General features: G+C 58.6%; 6 protein-coding genes across 6 annotated transcripts; 5 read left to right on the forward strand and 1 right to left on the reverse strand.

Annotated features, from left to right (window-relative positions):
* Positions 1-1,284: 1,284 nt before the first annotated feature.
* BKCO1_2500018 (general amino acid permease agp2) lies at positions 1,285-3,115 on the forward strand (the record flags this gene model as incomplete). The annotated part of the gene is made up of 4 exons (XM_020273264.1): positions 1,285-1,787; positions 1,841-2,101; positions 2,152-2,445; positions 2,491-3,115. The coding sequence occupies 4 exons, from the start codon at positions 1,285-1,287 to the stop codon at positions 3,113-3,115; spliced, it is 1,683 nt and encodes a 560-aa protein (XP_020130324.1).
* A 536-nt stretch (positions 3,116-3,651) lies between these two features.
* BKCO1_2500019 (phytanoyl-dioxygenase family protein) lies at positions 3,652-4,688 on the forward strand (the record flags this gene model as incomplete). Its single annotated transcript, XM_020273265.1, has 2 exons — positions 3,652-3,910; positions 3,988-4,688. 2 exons carry the CDS (start codon positions 3,652-3,654, stop codon positions 4,686-4,688), a joined length of 960 nt encoding a protein of 319 aa, XP_020130323.1.
* Positions 4,689-6,170: 1,482 nt separating this feature from the next.
* BKCO1_2500020 (siderophore iron transporter mirb) lies at positions 6,171-8,373 on the forward strand (the record flags this gene model as incomplete). Its single annotated transcript, XM_020273267.1, has 6 exons — positions 6,171-6,409; positions 6,467-6,684; positions 6,759-7,172; positions 7,263-7,515; positions 7,581-7,703; positions 7,794-8,373. The coding sequence occupies 6 exons, from the start codon at positions 6,171-6,173 to the stop codon at positions 8,371-8,373; spliced, it is 1,827 nt and encodes a 608-aa protein (XP_020130396.1).
* Positions 8,374-11,776: 3,403 nt separating this feature from the next.
* On the forward strand, positions 11,777-13,711 carry BKCO1_2500021 (uncharacterized protein; the record flags this gene model as incomplete). Its single annotated transcript, XM_020273268.1, has 1 exon — positions 11,777-13,711. One exon carries the CDS (start codon positions 11,777-11,779, stop codon positions 13,709-13,711), a length of 1,935 nt encoding a protein of 644 aa, XP_020130397.1.
* Positions 13,712-14,622: 911 nt separating this feature from the next.
* On the forward strand, positions 14,623-15,560 carry BKCO1_2500022 (uncharacterized protein; the record flags this gene model as incomplete). Its single annotated transcript, XM_020273269.1, has 3 exons — positions 14,623-14,885; positions 14,953-14,966; positions 15,232-15,560. The coding sequence occupies 3 exons, from the start codon at positions 14,623-14,625 to the stop codon at positions 15,558-15,560; spliced, it is 606 nt and encodes a 201-aa protein (XP_020130398.1).
* Positions 15,561-16,079: 519 nt separating this feature from the next.
* Positions 16,080-17,243, reverse strand: BKCO1_2500023 (uncharacterized protein; the record flags this gene model as incomplete). The annotated part of the gene is made up of 1 exon (XM_020273270.1): positions 16,080-17,243. The coding sequence occupies one exon, from the start codon at positions 17,241-17,243 to the stop codon at positions 16,080-16,082; it is 1,164 nt and encodes a 387-aa protein (XP_020130399.1).
* Between the last annotated feature and the right edge of the window lie 1,386 nt (positions 17,244-18,629).

An 18,629-nucleotide genomic window follows, 5' to 3' on the forward strand; every position in this document is an offset into this window, starting at 1 on the left:
TGAAGGTCGGGATCAGATGCGGCTCGGAGTCGGAGGCCATGGCGCAACGGCGGCAGCGTCGACGCGTGGGAAGGTCAGGATCTCGCTGGCAACAGATGTCTCAGGGAGCGTTCGTGGTTGACCATGGGCGCGCCTGCGGTCCGTGATTGGGCGGCGGCGGGACAGTGCCACCGCTATCTCCAGGAGAAGCTGCGGTGGTTGAGGGCTAGCGCAGCGTCGGGGGTCAATTCTCCACCTCGGCCGAGAGAGACACGGAGAGGTGATCGCACGGTGAGGTGCTCGAGACGTCAGTAGTGCCGCCGCCCGAAGCTAGCACCTGGCGGGCGGCCACAACCCAGAATTGCAGTGCGCTGCGGACCTGCCAAGCAGCACAAGCAATAGTGCGTGGAGGCTTGAATCAGCCTCAGCGGATCGATCCTTCGTGCCGGCAGCCATGGTGCAAAGAGGCGCATGGGCCGTCCCGTTGTCGAGCTCGCATCTCGCGAGGCTCGAGATCAAGCCAAGCTTCTTCGCCGCGACCCACCGGGAGGGGCGTCGCACCCGCGGACGAGGCAAAAGTTGGCCTCGATGATGTCGCGGCGGGCGGAAGTCGGAAAAGGCTCGCGCGACGCTGGCATATACCTTGGGGTGCTGCTGCTGCTGCTGGGAACTCTCGAGAGCCGAGGATGTCTGCCCGTCGGCATGTAGAAAAGGCAGTTGGCGCCATCGTCCACGCACCCGCGACTTCGCCAGTCACCCTCGGTCACCCTCCAAGACCCCTCTCCGCCGCCGTGTCGCAGCCCTCGACTCTCCTCACCGGCCACCGCAGGACGACGACCCGAAAAGTGGAGCCGCACAGATGTCGGCAGCGAAGTCGAGCGTGCGTGGTGCGATTACTTATCGAGCGGACGTGAGAACGACGTGATGGCCGAAAGCGTCGCCGTGGTGGAGGGCCTGAGTTTGAGTTTTGAGCGACGCGGGGTTCCATGGGTGATGGCTTGGTCGATCCCGCCACCGCCGCTGCTCGAAACATGGCCGTCTTGTTCCGCGCCTCGCTCGCTGCTGTGCCGCCTCCGCCTCCGCCTCCGCCCGCCAACTATCGCCCCCATCTGAGCGTTTCCGGCCTCGCCTTATCTCCGCCGTCGCACAATTCGCTATCTCTCCAGCTCCCGCCCACCCGCCCTTCAGCTGCGCCGCCCCAGCCTCGCGCTCTTGTCCCTGCTGTTCCCCGCCGGCCATGGCTGTCGCCCGTCCCACCGCTCACACCTTTGGCCTCTCGACCGCACCGCCGTCGCAACCTCCGCCATGGCCGCACCGCCGTCCTCGCCCCCGCCGCCTGAGAAAACGTCCGATCTCGATGTTCTGGACCGAAAACCCTCGTTCCGGGCTGCTGTCACTGCCTCGGAAAGTGTCGACCAGCTCCATCGCCGTCTTTCCAACCGCCAGATTCAATGGATAGCCATCGGTGGCTCCATTGGCACCGCGTTGTTCGTCAGCATCGGATATGGCTTGATTGAGGGCGGTCCGGGCAGCCTGTTCATCGCCTTCACCCTGTACAGCTGCATGCTGGGTCTGGTCAACAGCTGCTTGGCCGAAATGGCCATCTTCTTCCCCGTCACCGGCTCGTGGATGCGCATGGCTTCGAAATGGGTCGACGACGCTCTCGGCTTCACCGCCGGCTGGAATTTCTACCTGTACGAGGCCATCTTGATCCCGTTCGAAATCTCGGCCCTCAACCTGGTTCTGGCCTACTGGAGCGACAACATTCCTCTCGCCGCCGTCATCGTCGCCTGCATCGTCCTCTATGCGTATGTCAGAACTAACCCGGATGCGGCCCCCCGTCTTGGCTGATTTCGACTAGCATCATCAACCTGTTTGCCGTGCGCTGGTACGGTGAGGCTGAGTTCTGGCTGTCGTCAGGCAAGCTGCTGCTCATCTTTATGATGTTCGCCTTCACCTTTATTACCATGGTTGGCGGCAATCCTCAACGCGATGCCTACGGTTTTAGGTACTGGCGAACGCCGGGATCCTTCGCCGAATACGTCACCACGGGCTCTCTAGGCCGCTTCGAAGGCTTTCTCGGCGCTTTCTACCAGGCTGCTTTCACCATAGTCGGGCCCGAGTATGCGCGCCTGTCCAAGACACGACTCCGTTGATTCTAACGCGCGCTAGATACATCGGCATGGTCTCTGGCGAAGCCGTGTATCCCCGCAAGACGATCAAGCAAGCGTTCAAGACGGTGTACTGGCGCTTCGGCTGTTTCTTCATTCTTGGCGCCCTCTGTGTCGGCATTGTCCTGCCCTACAACGATCCCAAGATCAACGGGCTCCTGGGAGAGGGCGCGACTGGCGACGCCGGTGCCAGCCCTTATGTCATTGCAATGCAGAACATGGGCATCACCATACTGCCGGATATCACGAACGCGCTTCTTGTGACGAGCATCTTCTCCGCAGGCAATTCTTACGTGTAAGTCGACATGCATCGTTCCATATGGCCTACTCATTTTTCAAGGTACGCGGCAACGAGATCGCTGTATGCGCTGGCTCTGGATGGCCACGCGCCAAAGTTCCTCAGGAAGGTGAACCGACAAGGCATTCCCATCTGGGCTTTCGCCGTCACCATGGTCTTCCCGTTCTTGTCGTTCCTGTCTCTTGGCTCAAGTGCCTCCGAAGGCCTAAAGTGGCTGGCTAACCTGACCCAAGCCGCCCAAATGATGAACTACATCATCATGTGCACTGTCTATCTCTTCTTTTACCGCGCCCTCAAGGCTCAAGGTTACAACCGCAACAGCCTACCCTACAAAGGCTGGTTCCAACCGTATACTGCATATCTCGGACTGATCTTCATGATTTTTACCGTCACCACCTACGGATACACCGTCTTCCTGCCGGGCTGGTGGAACACTGGAACGTTTTTTACATACTACGCCATGGTCTTTGTGTGCATTATTTTGTATCTTGGATACAAGGTGATCAAGAAGTCCAAGGTTATCCAGCCGCATGAGGCAGACCTGGTCTGGGAGAGGCCGATGATTGATGCCTATGAGGCGGCAATCACCCCTCCGCTGGGGATATGGGAAGACCTTGGTAGGGTGATGGGATTGAGGAAGAGGAAGGCTCGAAGCTCAGAGGATTGATGGGAGCAATCCCAAAGATACCACTCGTTCGATTTTGATACTACGAGTCTACTGGCGTCAAGTGGCGTCAAAAGGCAACAAGAGAAGCTAGACAGCATGTAGAAGATGCAAGGAGCAAGAAACACGCTTATTTCGTCGTGTCCATTGATCACCAACTCTCTTTCAAGTATGTGCACGGCAGGATGCAGAAGCTTCGCACCCTCTTAACTCCACCGGGGCGGCTACATTACTACGCGCACAGCTAAATTCATAGGTCTGAGTAGGCTCGTTTCCTTTGCAACCTGCTACGTGGGCCCGGCACAAAATTGCTGGCCAGTTCAGTGCTGGCGTTTCGGAAAGCGGCGCGTTGCGTGACCCCGCCTGGCTTATCGCAAGTCGCCGGCAGTGGGCGGCGGCGTCTGCGGGGCAGCTTCGATCTCTCGCGACCGCGGATCCCGCTACATCATCAGCACTCTAATTCGTCCTACATCCTGCTTGCTCCCCCCCTCACCCCCGCCCTCTTCACTGCGGCATTCTGTCCACGACCTGCGTGCAGCATGGCGGTCACCGAGCAACGCGGCCTGTCGCCTGAGCAGCTCCAGTTCTGGGAAGAAAATGGCTACCTCTTGATCCCGGACGCGCTACCGCAAGAGACGGTCACAGAGCTCCTTGCCGAGTCGCATAAGATGCTGGCAGAGTTCCCCATCGAATCACATCCTATGACGAAATTCTCGACTGGTCAGGGCGAGAATCAGCACGTCGGTGACGATTACTTTCTCGAAAGCGGCGACAAGATTCGTTTCTTCTTCGAAGAAGGTAACCCTACACATATGCCCTTCCCTCCCTTCAACAGGCCCCTGGCAGCTAACGTCCCCCCTCTACCCCCTCCTCAGACGCCTTCAACGCCTCGGGCGAGCTCACCAAACCGAAAGACCGCGCCATCAACAAGATCGGGCACTACCTCCACCAGCTCTCGCCTCCCTTCCGCTCCGTCTCGCTGTCGGCGCGCAACGCGGCAATCGCGCGATCGCTCGGCTTCCGCGACCCACGCGTGTTGCAGAGCATGGTCATCTGCAAGCAGCCCGAGATCGGCGGCGCGGTGCCGCCGCACCAGGACTCGCCCTTCCTCTACACGGACCCGCCGTCGGCCGTCGGCTTCTGGTACGCGTTGGAGGACTGCACCGCGAGCAACGGCTGCCTCAGCTTCGCGCCCGGCTCGCACCGCACGACTCCGGTGCGGCAGCGCTTCGTGCGCCTGCACGAGGCCGGCACGGGCGGCTCCGGCACGGGGTTCGTGCAGAATGCGGGCGAGGCGTTTCCGCCCACGATACGCGAGATGAGGGAGAAGGAGGGCGTCGGGGCGGGTGGGGACACGGGGATTGAGAGTGAGGTGGAGTACAGGATGGGCGAGGTCAAGGCGGGGACGCTGGTGCTGATACACGGGAACGTGCTGCACAAGAGCGAGAAGAACCTGAGCGAGAAGAGCAGGTTCATCTACACATTTCACTGCATCGAGGGCGAGCATGAGTATGACCGGCTCAATTGGCTTCAGCCGCCGGAGGAGGGCTTTTCCAAACTACCGGTAAGCGCATGAGCGTGGCATAGCCGACCTGGAAAGAATCTGGGAGGGACAGGCGCTCGGGCGAGCGGTGAAAATGCAGCACTGAAAAAACCTTACCCTCTCATGAATGTTTAGAACCTTTTCTACGACGCCGACCTCGCTCGCTCAAGATCGGCCATCCGGACATATACCAACAACCCCGTATCTCCGAAGCCGAGTCTGGTTCTCTACCTGTGAAATTTTCAGTTTTCTTTACTGATGGAATAGCGACTGCAAGATGATCGCCATGTTGATGGACGTATCCGTTTACCCTTCCGAACAGCTTGACGCACTACTTTAGCCGGCATCGACACGCAGTGCTCGGCATCATCCGGCGTGCTTCCAGCAAAGTTCGCTGTGGGAGACTTGCCAAAGGGCTAGCCACAAGAGGAAATTCTCGGCCTTACAGTGGGACAACCTGTACAGGCAGTAGTACCGCAGCGGAAGAAAGTGTGCCCAACTGCAACCGAGCTGGAAGTACAGGCTGCTGAATGCCTGGCCTAAAGGAGAACGGACACTTGAGGCTTCATGGTAGCCGTCTCCGGCCACCGACTTCGCGGCTCAAACGACCGTACGCCTTTTCTTCTGGTGGCGTCCATCCATGCGTCGAGCCTCCCGAGCCCTTTACACGGAACCGTGCTCCAGAACAGCTCGGGTCCGGCTCGTTCCTTCACGGATTCGGACGCACTCGGGTTCAGAACGAGGTGCGCCCTTGATCGATGTGCAGCTCGGCTATCGTCAAGCCACCCAATCCCCTTCGCCTCAAGCAGACGCAGCGTGGCGACTGCCGCAGCCCTCCTGCCCGAGCGTCTCTGCAGGAAGCAAAGGTTCGTTTCATGCAGACGACACTGGCAGGCAGCGTGGCCAACGGGAAGCCCCGCTGAGCGGTTTTACGTACCTCTGGGCTGCTCTCAAAAGCGGGGCGGCAGGATAAGATTAGATTCTCATGGATCAGCTGGGGCCGTGACGCGTCGGCGTGCTCTTGACTCGCGACTTGTTGCGGGCGCGACGACGGGCTGGCAACGTGATTGGCAACACTCACACGGCCCGACATCGCACCTGGGCCGGACTCGCCGAGCACCCAAAAATCTAATCAGATCAGATGCCATTGCTTCCTCATGGGGCAGTTCCAGCGCGTTGGACCCGGCCCTGCGGTAACGACCATGTTCGAATCAGCTGCGGGCGCTCAGCCAAGCAATTTGTCGTGCATAGCTCCGACGCGTGCATTTGCGGCCAGCATGCGGCGTGGGCTCTTTGCCTGCCTGTTTCCTGCGCCGCCTCCGCAGCCCGGCTCCACAAATGCTGCTGCTGCTTGTGGGCGCGCCCGGACTCAGCGATTCACAGCCTCCGCATGGCCCTGCCCATACATATAGATCTGCTGCCGCCTTCCCGTCGCCTTTGCTTGGCGTCAGTAACTATCCAGTCACCCTGAAATCCTAGCCCTTGGTATCCCATCCGACTTGAGCCACCGCCGCCATGGCGGACGACATCCACCCCACCACATCGTCTTCGCGAAACCACAATCTTCACAAGTCGCAGTTTGAGCTCCGCTCGCAGCCCAGCTCGGCCTTTGACGACAATGGCAAAGCGGGGTCGTCCATACTCTGGGCCGACAACGATGGAGACGAGCGCGAGCACGTCCAAACCGGCATCAAAGAGGTGGAAGCCATTACACAGACCTGGACGGTAAACGCGTTGGTGATATCTTACCTCATGTACGAGCACCCGGGGTATCCCTACAAAGAAGCGTGCTGACGGCTGATGGGAAAAAGGATTCTCATGGTTTTCTTCGTGGATTCCCTAGAGCAGCAGATCTCGAACAGCCTGCTACCTTACGTCTACAGCGACTTCAAGGCACACTCGCTCGTCACGACCGCCTCCATCATGTCGTCCATCATCGGTGCCGTCGTCAAACTGCCCATTGCAAAGATGATCGACATCTGGGGCCGGCCACAGGGCTACGTTGTTATGATTGTAACGGCGACGATTGGTATGGACTTCCTGAGCCCCCACCCCGTCGACACCCACCGAGGCGTCTCTTGTAGGACTGACGGTATCGTGCAGGCCTCGTCCTACTTGCTGTCTGCAAGAATGTCGAAACATACGCCGCAGCGCAGGTCTTCTACTGGGTCGGCTTCAACGGCATCGGCTACGTGCTTGATGTCTTCATCGCCGACACGTCCGCCCTGCGCAATCGCGGTCTCATCTTCGCTTTCACGACCACGCCTTACATTGTCACCACCTTCGCAGGCCCTGCAGCGGCGCAGACTTTCCTCAACCGAGGCCCCGAAGGCTGGCGCTGGGGCTACGGCGTCTTCACCATCGTCATTCCAGTCGTCACGACGCCCGTCGCCCTGATATTCTTGATCAACAGGAAAAAGGCGGTAAAGGAAGGAAAGATCGAGCCGCAAAGCTGGTGGGAGGACGACAAGCGAAGCTTTCTGCAGAGCGTGCAACATTATTTCGTCGAGTTTGACGGTACGTTTGATGTTCTTTCCCCTGTAGCATCCCTCCCACCGGTACCATTTGATATAAACGGCATATCGATATTGACGCGTTGTCCTACAGTCATCGGCATGCTTCTCATTTGCGCGGGGTTTGCGTTGCTGATCCTGCCGCTCACGCTGGCAGCATACCAAATGAACCAGTGGCGCTCCGCGTCGATCATCTGCATGCTGATCTTCGGGGGGCTGTCTCTAGTCGGCTTTTACGTCTGGGAGAAGTGGTGGGCGCCGGTGCGGTTCCTGCCCTTCCACCTGCTGACGGACCGAACCATACTGGGCGCGTGCTGCTGCTCGTCGGTCGTGTTCGTTGCGTACTAGTGAGTTTTTTTCGTGCTGCTCTTTTCGGCGATGAAACAGACGACTGACTCGAGAGAACCTATAGCTGCTGGGACTACTACTTCACCTCCTACCTCCAAGTCGTGCACAAGCTCGACGTCTCCAAGGCCGGCTATGTCGGCAACATCTACAACGTCGGTTCCTGCTTCTGGGCCGTCATCGTCGGACTGTGAGTTTCCTCTCCCCCCCACTCCCCCCCCACCCTTCCCCCCCACTCCTCCTCCTTTCCCCCATCTAACCCAAGCCACCCCAAACGCAGCGCCATCCGCCAAACCAACCGCTTCAAATGGTGCGCCATGATCGCCATCCCCTGGATGATACTCGGCACGGGCCTCATGTGCCACTTCCGGTCCGACGGCTGGCCCGTCGGCTACGTCGTCATGTGCCAGATCTTCATCGCCTTCTCGGGCGGCACCGCCGTCATCTGCGAGGAAATCGCCGTCATGTCCGCCGTCGCCCACGCCGCCAACGCCGAGACTTCCGGCTCCGGCGTCGCCGTCGTGCTCGCCCTGCTCTCGCTCTTCTACGGCATCGGCTCCGCCGTCGGGCTCGGCGTCAGCGGCGCGATTTGGACGAATGTTTTTCCGGAGAAGTTGAGGGAGTTCTTGCCGGAGGGGAGCAAGGGGGACGTGGAGAGGTTGTATGGGAGTTTGGTGGAGCAGTTGGCGGAGCCGGTCGGGAGCGAGGTCCGGGTTGCGGTCGAGAAGGCGTATTGTGTCGCCCAGGAGCGCATGTGCATCGCGGCGACGTGTATTTTGGTGTTGGCGATCCCGTGCGTGCTGGTGTGGAAGAATTATAATTTGAAGGATGTGAGGCAGGCGAAGGGGACGGTGGCTTGAGGGGAGAGCCGGGGCTTGTGTGTGTAGGTAGGCTTGTGGAGGTGGCGGCATCTTCCTCCCCCTGCTTGAATCCTCTACGGACTGTCTGCTAGGGAGATGGAGTGGGTGATGGGAGTGGGGAGGGTCTCCTCTCTACAAGCTAGTTCTCTCTCGGATGTAATGACCGCAACGAATTTCTTAGTAGATATACCCATGTCTTTTGTTTTCGAGCCTTTGCAAGTGGCAGTAGGTCGAAGAAAATTGCTATGTACATAATGTGTTTGACGGTGTAATGGGTTTGACGGTCTAATGGGTTGTCTAGTTATGAGGCTACCCTGAGTCGTCTCTTGTTGATGACCGAAGAATTCCACGAGTGCCGTCTCATAATCTCGTTGGCTAACCCATTACTCCGTCGAACACGTTACATACCGTCATAGTACGGAGTAGATGATGCCCGAAAGACGACGCAGTCGATTTCACGCACGCTGGATGCGCGTGGTTGAAGAAAATACACGGACAGACATGTGGGGACAAACCACCAGACATGGACATGGAGACGTAGTAGGCTTCAACTACAACCCCTACGGACGTAGGGCTAACGGAAGAACAGGATCAAGTTCCTCTGCTCCCTCCCCATGTACATATGCAACCACACCGTTGCACGTGCTCGTTCTAGCCTCTCAACCATTGTCATTGGCGGGATCACATGAAACCGTTTTTCCCTCTCTCTCCCCCCCGTCAGCCAGCCACGAGTTGCGCAAGCGCATGATATAATATATATGCTTGTTCGATCAAACCGAACCGTCGGGATTGCGGCTTTTCACATGGCCGGTAGCATGGAACCCTACCCCGGGCGGATGAAGTCGATGAGCGACAACGGGGCGGGTTTTCTTTCTTTTTTCGCGCCCTACCCTCCGGTACGCATGAATGCACGCAAGGAGGGAGGGGGATTTTTTTTTTCCCCGGCAGAAAGGATGAGACAGACATCTGCATGCGCTTTGGCCGTTTTTTTTTTTTTGGCTTCGGGGCTCTCCACTCCACCCACGCGAGGAGGAGGGGGAGGTACAAAGTGGCTCCTCATGCTAGGTACCCTCCCGCGGCGCGAAGCTGGGCGTAGCACCTAATCGCCTCGGCACACGAGAGCTTGGGCTGGGCGGCGTCGTCTGTGTCGAGATACACAACCCACCTATCTACGTACCTACCGCTTCCGGCAGTTCGACTCACCGGTACCTCTCCTCTGACACACGTTCCTACGTGCAGCGTATACAAACACGAGAGTACTTGCCTCCTCGGCTGCGAACTGGTCCCGGAGGTCGGTCGGTGATAGCAGGGATCTCGTCGGGGCACCACCGCCGCGATTGGCAGCATGCTCCGTACCTTGCATGCGGCATTGGCGGGTTTCTGCGTGTTCTCGATCGTGGCGCGAAGGATTTTTTTTTTAATCACCGCTGGTGCAGAGGGCGCGAGCACATACATATGTAGGTAAGCGCATGTACATATGCACCTCACCCTACCCCGGCTCGAGGTGATGATGATTCTCGATGGGGAGCGGTTGCGGTTGCGAGTGCGTGTGGAAGGACGGCGGGCGGGCGGACGGCCGCGGGACGTACCGGTGAAGCGATGGCGGCGCGGCGCGGGGCTGCCGTGGGCTGGGCTGGGCCGGCGTGAGCGTTGACCGGTTTCGACGGTGTTCTCCGGTCATTGGCGGGGGGGACGGCGGGCGGCTGGGATTTGGGGGCGGGGATGTGATGGGTGAGTGGACCGGTGGTTGATGCAGGAGAGTGAGTATGCGAGAGTGAGGCGAAGGGCTTGGTTTTTTTTGGTGGTTTCTGATTGTTGGATCATTGTTTGGAGGGGAGGAGGGTGGGCGTCTGGATTCTTCTGGGGTCGGCTGTTGTGCCGCCCTGTTGGTGTTTTCGCTCTCTCTGTTTTTTTTGTTTTTTTTCTTGCCCTCTGGTGCTCGGATAGGCTGTTGCTTCTTGCTTTTGAAATGCGGATGCTGTGCCTCCGCGAGGAAGCATTGGATGGTCAATGCGGCGCAGCTTGGCCTGTGCGCGTTCGGCTGGAGGCGGCAGGACGGCAAGCGTGAAGGGAGTTCGAGAAGTTCTTTCATAAGCTTTGTGCGTGATGCTGAGTTGAGAGAAGGCGGCATGTCCCTGGGCAGTGGGAGAAAGTCGCGCGGCTGGGGCGGTGCTGGCACACTAGGGCGGCGTTGAGGCGGTGCTGAGGCGGTGCTCGGTGTGGTGTGGCGTTAAGTTGTTGCCGTGCACCCGTGCAACGCTGACATTACATAAGCGAGCGCGTGCCGTTTCCCACTTCGCCCGCGTGGACGCGCGCTCTCCCCTTCGACTCATCCACCTCGTCCATCGCGCGCAACCCCCATCCTCATCAACTCGTCCTCGTCGCATCGGCGACATCTGTAACCCGTCTCCCTGTCGCCATTCCTGGCTCCCTTGCACCTCGCATTCGTCGTCTCCGTCGCTGGCGACTGCCCTCGTCGGTCGCGCTGCCCCCGTCGGTCGCGCTGCCCCCAGCCACCGCGTTTCCATCGTCGCATCTTCACCAACACCCCACCGCTATCCGCCATCCGCCATCCCGTCTGTCACCCATCTCCCTTCTTGTTTCATGTGTTTTTCTATCAGCCTCGAGATGGATGGACAAGCGGTTCTGCGGATTGCGATGTCGGACGGGTTGGGATGAAACGGGCGTCTCGGCCCTCTCGCCTTCAACTCATCCCCGACATGTGTGCAATACCGTGGTTCCGCCATCGCCGCCGAACAACAACCGGTAGAGTCTGCCTCCACGTGTCTGTCCTCAAACTACTCCGAGCCTCTTTGCAGCGGTCCGGTTCTCCATCGCGAGGACCACCCTCATACGCTTTGCGGCGGTCGGTCGCGGACAGACAATGGTGTCTGCTCTTAGAAACGCTACAGCGGTCCGGTTTGCTCGCCAATGCGCTGAATCGCCCTTGGACGATCTGCAGCGGTCTCGTTCTTGACGCCGAGTTGCGATCTGCCCCCAGATGGTTCTTGTAGCAGGTTTGTTCTCCAATGTGAGGACTCCTCTCGAGGCTTCTGCGGCGGCTGGATCCAACGGGTGTGGAGAAGTGCCCTCAGATGGTCTACAGCGGCCAGGCTCTCGTGTTGGTCTTGTGAACTACCCTTAGCCGTTCTACCGGTTTATCGAAGGCGTAGATGCCTTCTTTTTGCAGCTGGGTGTCATTTTCCATTATATAGCGTACTAGGTCGACACTGCTTCTGTAGAAGAACGGAGTTGCGAATCTCCGTCGCTTCTACCCAGGCAGTTTGTCTTAGTCTTGTAATAGAGTGGTTCCAAAACAATCACATGCTGACTTCTACAACGTGCCATGTGTAGTATTCTGCGCGTTTTGATGCTCCACATCTAAGCGCGAGCCATTATAGCCATGGAGAGTGTGAGCTTTGACCTCGTCGACTACGTCAACGAGCAAGTGCTGGCCGAGTGGGTGGACTCTGACAGCTGCGAGACTCGCACTCTCGGTTCGCTCTCTGCTATCAACAGGCAAGATGCTGGCTTGGCGTTCAGAGTCGGCCTTGATGCTTCCTTGGAACAGGCATTCATGCGCTTCTCGATGGACGTGTCAGTGAGGGTGTCTGGGAGGCCCCGTAGAAGGCAGCTGCTGCTGGTTCTTCCGCTCCATGTGCTCTCGTACAAAACCCCCGCTCTCGAGTACGATGTTCTCAGGATTTCAGACATCGGCGAGTCTGCCCCCGCCGTGCACGATGCCGGCTTCTCCGACTCGGGATTCGTCCTTCGTGCTCGGTTCGACCTCCAGGAGCCGGGCTACGTGCTGATGCCGAAATCGAATGCCAAAGCGCTGCGTCCAAGCACTTCGACTGCCGCCAGCCACCTAGCCAGCATCAAATCCCTTTCTCAGGCTCTCAGCTTTACCCTCTACATCAAGCCAAGCGACTACGCGCAGCAAGGCATAAGGATGATATACGAACAGCTTCGCAACGACACGCTCAAACAGTATCCCTTGCACTGGGATGCCATGTACGGCGACCACGGTGCCCAGCCGGTCGAATGGCAGCAGTGCGAGCTCGGCGGGAAGGGCAAGGCGGCGGAGCTTGCAGATGATGGCGAGGACGTGGAGCCACCGCCTCCGTACGTGTCGGAACGGCGCGACTTGGCCCCACGGACGCCCAGTCCGCCTTCGTTCGAATTCCCGCCGTCGCCGGCGTGTATTCCGCCATTCTTGCTGTCTCCAACGCAATGCAGCTCGCAGATGGCGTCGCCCGAGGTGCTCGTCGAACGTAGCGTCAGCTACTACTCCTCCCCGCGGGAGGCCCTGTCCGCCACCGAGGACATGTCCACCCATGTAGGCTCCGACGTCTACACCATCCCCGCCACGCCAGACTGCCTGCCCGAGATCCGGATCCTGCTCGAGGCCCAGGCAGCTGCGCGAGAGCGCGAGAAGGAGCAGATAGAGCATGCCCGCCATACGTCAAGCCCGCCAGAGACTTGCCGCAAGCGCCGCGCCTCCACCTCTCCTGCCGCCTCGCCAGGCACCAGCGGGAAAGAAACGAAGCGAATGCACACCGCAGCCGAAGACGAAGACCCGCAGTGCGGCATGGACTTCCTCGCCTCCGCCGCCTCGGCCCTCCTCTCACTGCACCACGCCCCCACCCCGCCGTCGTTCCCCGCGTCTCCCTCCCTCTCCTTCAACATCACCCCCGCCCCCGCCGCCGCCCCCTACGCCGCCCTCCAATCCAAACTCTTCCTCCGCCAGCCCGACCCCCCCATCACCGCCATCCCTCCTCCTCCTTCTCCTCCTCCCCCTCCTCCCGCAGCCCTCGCACCACCACTCCCACCATCCCCCTCCCCACCCCACACAACCCCCAACCCCAACCCCAACCCCACCACCATGGCCACAACCACCTCCTCATCCCTCCCAGCCTTCCTCGCCCCCGCCCTCGCCCTCAACCCCCGCCTCTACACCCACCCCCGCCTCTCCCCGCTCCTCCTCTCCTGCGGCGCCGCCTTCCGTGCCGGCGACTGCCCCCGCTTCGCCCGCCTGCGCGCCCGCCTCGCCGCCGAGTTTTTTTGGGACCCGCTGGGGACGGTGGCGGATGCAGGTCGGACGAGGTCCGAGGCGGTGGAGTGGTATGTTTGTGATATGGAGGGGTTGGTGGGGTGGGTGGGGGAGGTGGATGGTGTGTGGGGGGAACTGGTGGGGTTGGGGAGGGCGGCGAGGGGGGAGGTGCGTGCTGGGAGCTGGGGGGAAGGCGGGGATGGTGGCGGTGGGGGGGAGGCGTATCGGTGGGCGAAGGGGGTGGTTATTGCGGCGGCGGTTGGGGTGGGGGGTGGGTGTGGCTGAGGATTTTCTTTTTGTGCGGATATATACCCCCCTTTCTTGTGTTGGATGCGAAGGTGTTGTTGGTCATGCGTGTGGGTTTGCTGGGTGTGACTTGGCTTGTTGATGCTGTCTGTCCCTGCATCGGAAGCGGGGATCACCTGTATGTAGAGCAGGTGTGAAGCGTGGGTCAGGCTGAATGCGAGTGAAGACTCGTCTTGTCTAATAGATGGTATCGCATGGCTGGGACTGAGAGCGGCTGTCCCCTTGCTGGCTTGAAGCACTACGAGGCTCTCAAGATTTCCCACAATTCACTTTCTCTTTTCTATTTTGAATCTTCCAAGTCTCCGTCTTATCCATGTTCCGCCTTGCTGAGTTTACCGCTCGACTGGCCGTAACCAACCTTTCGTCCTGAAGCGATGGCACAGCCAGGCGCTCTGCAATTACTCGGTACTTGCAGGATCATCCGTGGAGCTGAGACGACGGGCGCTCCAACGCCAAACGTCGCCATCCAATGAATGTGAAGACATGGTGTTGTGACAGGAGGATCCAACAGGCGACGCGGCGTAAGCAGCCTAGTGCAACCATAATCTCTCAGCCACCAACAGAGGAAGGCTGGGCAGCACGTGCAGCGCGTCAATCGTATTATAAGCAGCCGCGTCTCCCCGCATTCTGACGCGTCGCTCTCAGGCACCACCACCATCCTCCTGCCAGCTCTCGCCATCTTTTCCCAACGGCTGTTTACATCACCAACATCGCCAATCACTCTCCCTTGCCACCCCAAAAGACACACGCACACGTGCGCCCATCTCCCTCCCTCCCGCCCGCCCGCCATCGTCCTACTCCCCGCAAAACAACACACCAACATCGACCAGCGTCTCGACCCAGGGTCCATCTCGCAAACACCACAAAAGAAAGAAAAAAACAAAACAGAAATGCCCCTCCCCACCACCCCCCTCCTCCACCCCCTCGCCACCCTCCTCGCCACCATCCCCATCCTCTTCGGCCTCAACGCCTTCCTCCGCCCCTCCCACGCCCTCTCCTTCTTCGCCCCCTTCGCCGACAGCTACGCCTCCCCTGCCGCCTCGCCGCAGCTGCTCGACGCGCTCATGGCCGTTTACGGCGCCCGCGACGTCTTCATGGGCGTCGCCGTGCTGGTGCCGCTGTGGAGCGGGAGCAGGAAGGTGGCGGGCGCGATGTTAGTCGCCGGGGGGTTGGTGGCGGGCGTGGATGGGTGGGTGTGTTGGAGGGCGGGCGGGGGGCAGTGGGATCATTGGGGGTATGCGCCGGTGTTGGGGGCGGTGGGGGGGTGGTTGGTCGTGGGGTGAGACTGAGGAGGGGGGCTGGGCTGGGCTGGGCTGGGCCGGTCGTGTGCGCGGTGCTTGGGATGACGTCGTTTTCTTTTTCTTTTTTTTCTTTTTTTGCGAGGGAGCGCGCGCGTTTGCGTGACAGTTGGCGGCAGCGGCCAGGGTTGTGCTTCGTAACTGGGTGGATGGTCGCTGTTTTGTGGGAGCCTGTTGTATGTATGTTTTGGTTGTTTACAGAATTCTTTGGCGGGAGCATGTCGTCGTTGGCTGGGTTGGATGGCTTGACGGGCGGCAGCGATGGTACACTGCGCACTATCAGGAAGTACACCATCAAACCGGAAATCAACAACTGGTGTCAACTAAGCAAACTCTACGAAAAGCGTCTTGCTTTCTTTCTCGTGTTCATCTGGCCTGATGCTGCGGTGGTGCTGCACCACATCGAAGACCGCACCCTCTGGGAAAACGGCAACATGCCCATGAAGATCAAGAACCAGTTCATGGACGACTGCACCTCGCTTCCAGTAGCCGTAAGCGGTCGTTCCGGACACAGAGATGCCAAACACTGACCCGGTATTACATTTGGCGCTGCATGGATGGCAGCCTCATCTTCCCTCTCTTCAGCCTCCAAGCCCAAGCAGAGACAAATAGAAGAATGTCGAAGAAACTAAATACGAGGGATCCGCCAAAGACGACTGAATGATATTTCCACGCGTCCTCTGGTGTGATTCCAGCCTTACTGACCACGATTGCCCATGGTAGCACCCAGAGGATGTTTGACACTAATGATTGATAGAGATACCAGAGCGGTCGGGTTGCCAACAGGGTTGTGGCCAGCTGTGTACTGAGAGCATAGAATATGTACGTCCAGTCTATCGTCTTTTTTTTTCTTGAGTTAATTGAGGGACGAAGATTTGGAAAATAGGTTCGACGTACCCTCCACATCTTTTCTGTGATGACTGACACCGTCTCTGTGCCAGACAGATAGTACGCAAAGCGGCGAGCTCCCCATCGAGAGAGAAAGATGCACAATGGTACCTCAAAGACCAGGGCTATCGCACAGGACAACAAAGCCGGACGCGTTATACCTAAAAGCTGTTAAGGTTGAGTTCGTTCGCCCATGGTTCAGGAGATGTTGACTGACGGAGTAGATGCTGCGGCGAGACACTCGGCCGTCGCGAGTACTCGCCGACGCTTGCTCTCCACGCACCCCATGCATGGCCAACAAAGGCCAAGGACGTAGCTTCCAGCGACTGGACGGGAACCATGACGAGACCCCATCGAATAGTCGTGAACACGCCCCAAGCCGTTGCGTAATCATTCCCCATGGCCACGATCCCGCTCACCAGCCACAAGTACAGCGCATTTCTCACCGCCGACTCGAGAAACGTCAAAGAGCCAGGCGGCAGCAAAATCGCCAGTGCTCTGAGCGAGAGCCTTGGTCGCTCTTCCGCCGCGCCCGCCGCCCGTACTACTGCTCCATCTCCCCTTCTCTTCCACGTGCGCAGGCTGCTTGCACAAAAGTACACCAGCCCTGCTCCCGCGGCGCTGAGATCGCATGTCAGCCGTATCGCAGCCTGCGTGTTGATCGTCGGTTTGTGTGTCCCGACGTGGAAGCGCGAGATGAGCAGCAGATCCAGCGCGATGTTGATCACGAACTTGATGCTGCTGATCAACAGTGGAACGTCAGGCCGGTCGAGAGCTCGCGTGCTGGCCGCCACGGCCACTTCGACGGCAGAAGCGAGCGCCGAGAACGCGCTGATCCGGACGTACTTGATGGAGGCGGTGCGCGTGCCGCGTGGCACAAAGGCGGAGGTGAAGGAGGGTGCCGTGGAAATGATGATGATGGACACTATCAGTCCTAAGCCCGTTTGAAACACGATCAACGTGTAGGAGAGCGTGAGGCGCTGGGAAAAGGTGCGTGATGTCAGGTTGCCGATGATCAGCCACGATGCACGCGGGAGTCCTTCGTTCAGCACTTCGGCGACAACGGAGATGTATGTGTAGGCGTCGGTGGTGGCAACAAGAGATGTTGAGATGTTGGCAACCCAGAGCTTAGAGAGAGTGGCGTATAACGCGGGAAGAGTAAAGGAGAGGAGATTGAACAGGAGTGCGCCTGAATAGCGCTGGCGGCTCAAGGGTTTGGGTGATGTTGAGTGCGTGGAGATGGGAAAGCGGGTGGTTTCACAACCGCTGCTACTAGCATGCCCGCGTTCCACTTGGATGGCGATGTCGGTTTCTGATGATGGCATCGTTGATGGCCGAGGCGAAACAATCGCACTTGGAGTCGAGAAGGAATCGCCGAGGCTCGAAGTGATGACACTAGCCGAGAACTGAATCTACCAGATATGCGCTCAACACAGAGATTGGCTATGTCGAGGCTTGGTTCGATTGTGCGGGTAGGCTCTGTGAGATGAGGATGAGGAGGACACTGATGAGGGGTCGGTTGCGTTTCGGCTCCCTTGGCAGACGCCACAAGAGTGTGCAACATAACTTGACATGACCCTCGTTTAGTCGTCAAATTAAATGCTGCATCTGGTTTGAGGACAGCGCCGTATAAACGCAGCCTTGTCGAGTCCCTCTGATTTTCGTCAGTGGAGAAGGCAATAGCGTGCAAGGCTGACTGCATACAGCACATGAGCCTTGTGTTTATTCATTTATTGGTGCGGCAGGCCCCATTTCGACTGGCAGCACTCCGCATTCCTCAAACTCTAGCACCCGCCTCGTAAATCAAACCTTGTAATTTTTTGGAAGAAACTGATGTGGTCCCCTCAAAACCACGTACCAGGACGTAGATTCATCTAGATGTTCACCACCCTACCTCAAGCCGTACTACACTTACATTGGGCCGCCGGAGAAGCTCCTACATGGGCATTCACCGATGCTACATCAGCGGAAGACAATCAGAGGATTATGAAAGAATGGATCTGCAGCTGTCCAATGCAGGGCTTGTAAATTCTAAAAACCTGGAAAGATATAGTAACACGTCAAGGGTGCAATAATGGCAGCGATCATCGTCGGCGGCTTCGCTGGGCTGTATGTTTTCGATTTGCTTGAAAGGGTGTTTACGATAAGACTGACCTTATCTTTATTATCGCCGTGGATCTCACGCCCCCATCCTTCCTCTTATTCTCCGTCCGCCCAATGATTGACTGATCCTCTTAACCATCCCTCCGGCCCATTGCTACGTCTGATGGTCACTGAAAATCTGCGACCGAGCGGCGTAACGAGTCCAGGAGGAAGTGCCCTTTGACTACTATGGACGCATCGTCGAGTCACGACATTATGTGTACAAACATCCTCGGTAGCACAAGCAAGAAAAATTTCAGGATTACCTGTTTGACAAAGAGGATGCTGGGAGCTGCTCCGGCTATCCACGGGGTGTCTGGGAAGAGGATGGCGCCGGGAATGAATGATGCGGGCGGCAAGGTAGCTCGACGCCACACCCCACGTTTGCCCCACCTCCCCGCACCTTACAATGTAGTCATGGCCAACAGCATACACCGAGCCATGTCATTTGCTAGCCGTACAGACTTTTGATCCCCCACTTGTATCCGCAACCCTGTAGCTGCCACCGTCTGCGCGGCTGTAGTAGCTTCGGCCACCTAATCACCCGGCTGCATCCTTCCTGCACCACA

The sequence above is a fragment of the Diplodia corticola genome, assembly GCF_001883845.1.
Source record: "Diplodia corticola strain CBS 112549 chromosome Unknown scaffold25, whole genome shotgun sequence".
NCBI lineage: Eukaryota > Fungi > Ascomycota > Dothideomycetes > Botryosphaeriales > Botryosphaeriaceae > Diplodia > Diplodia corticola.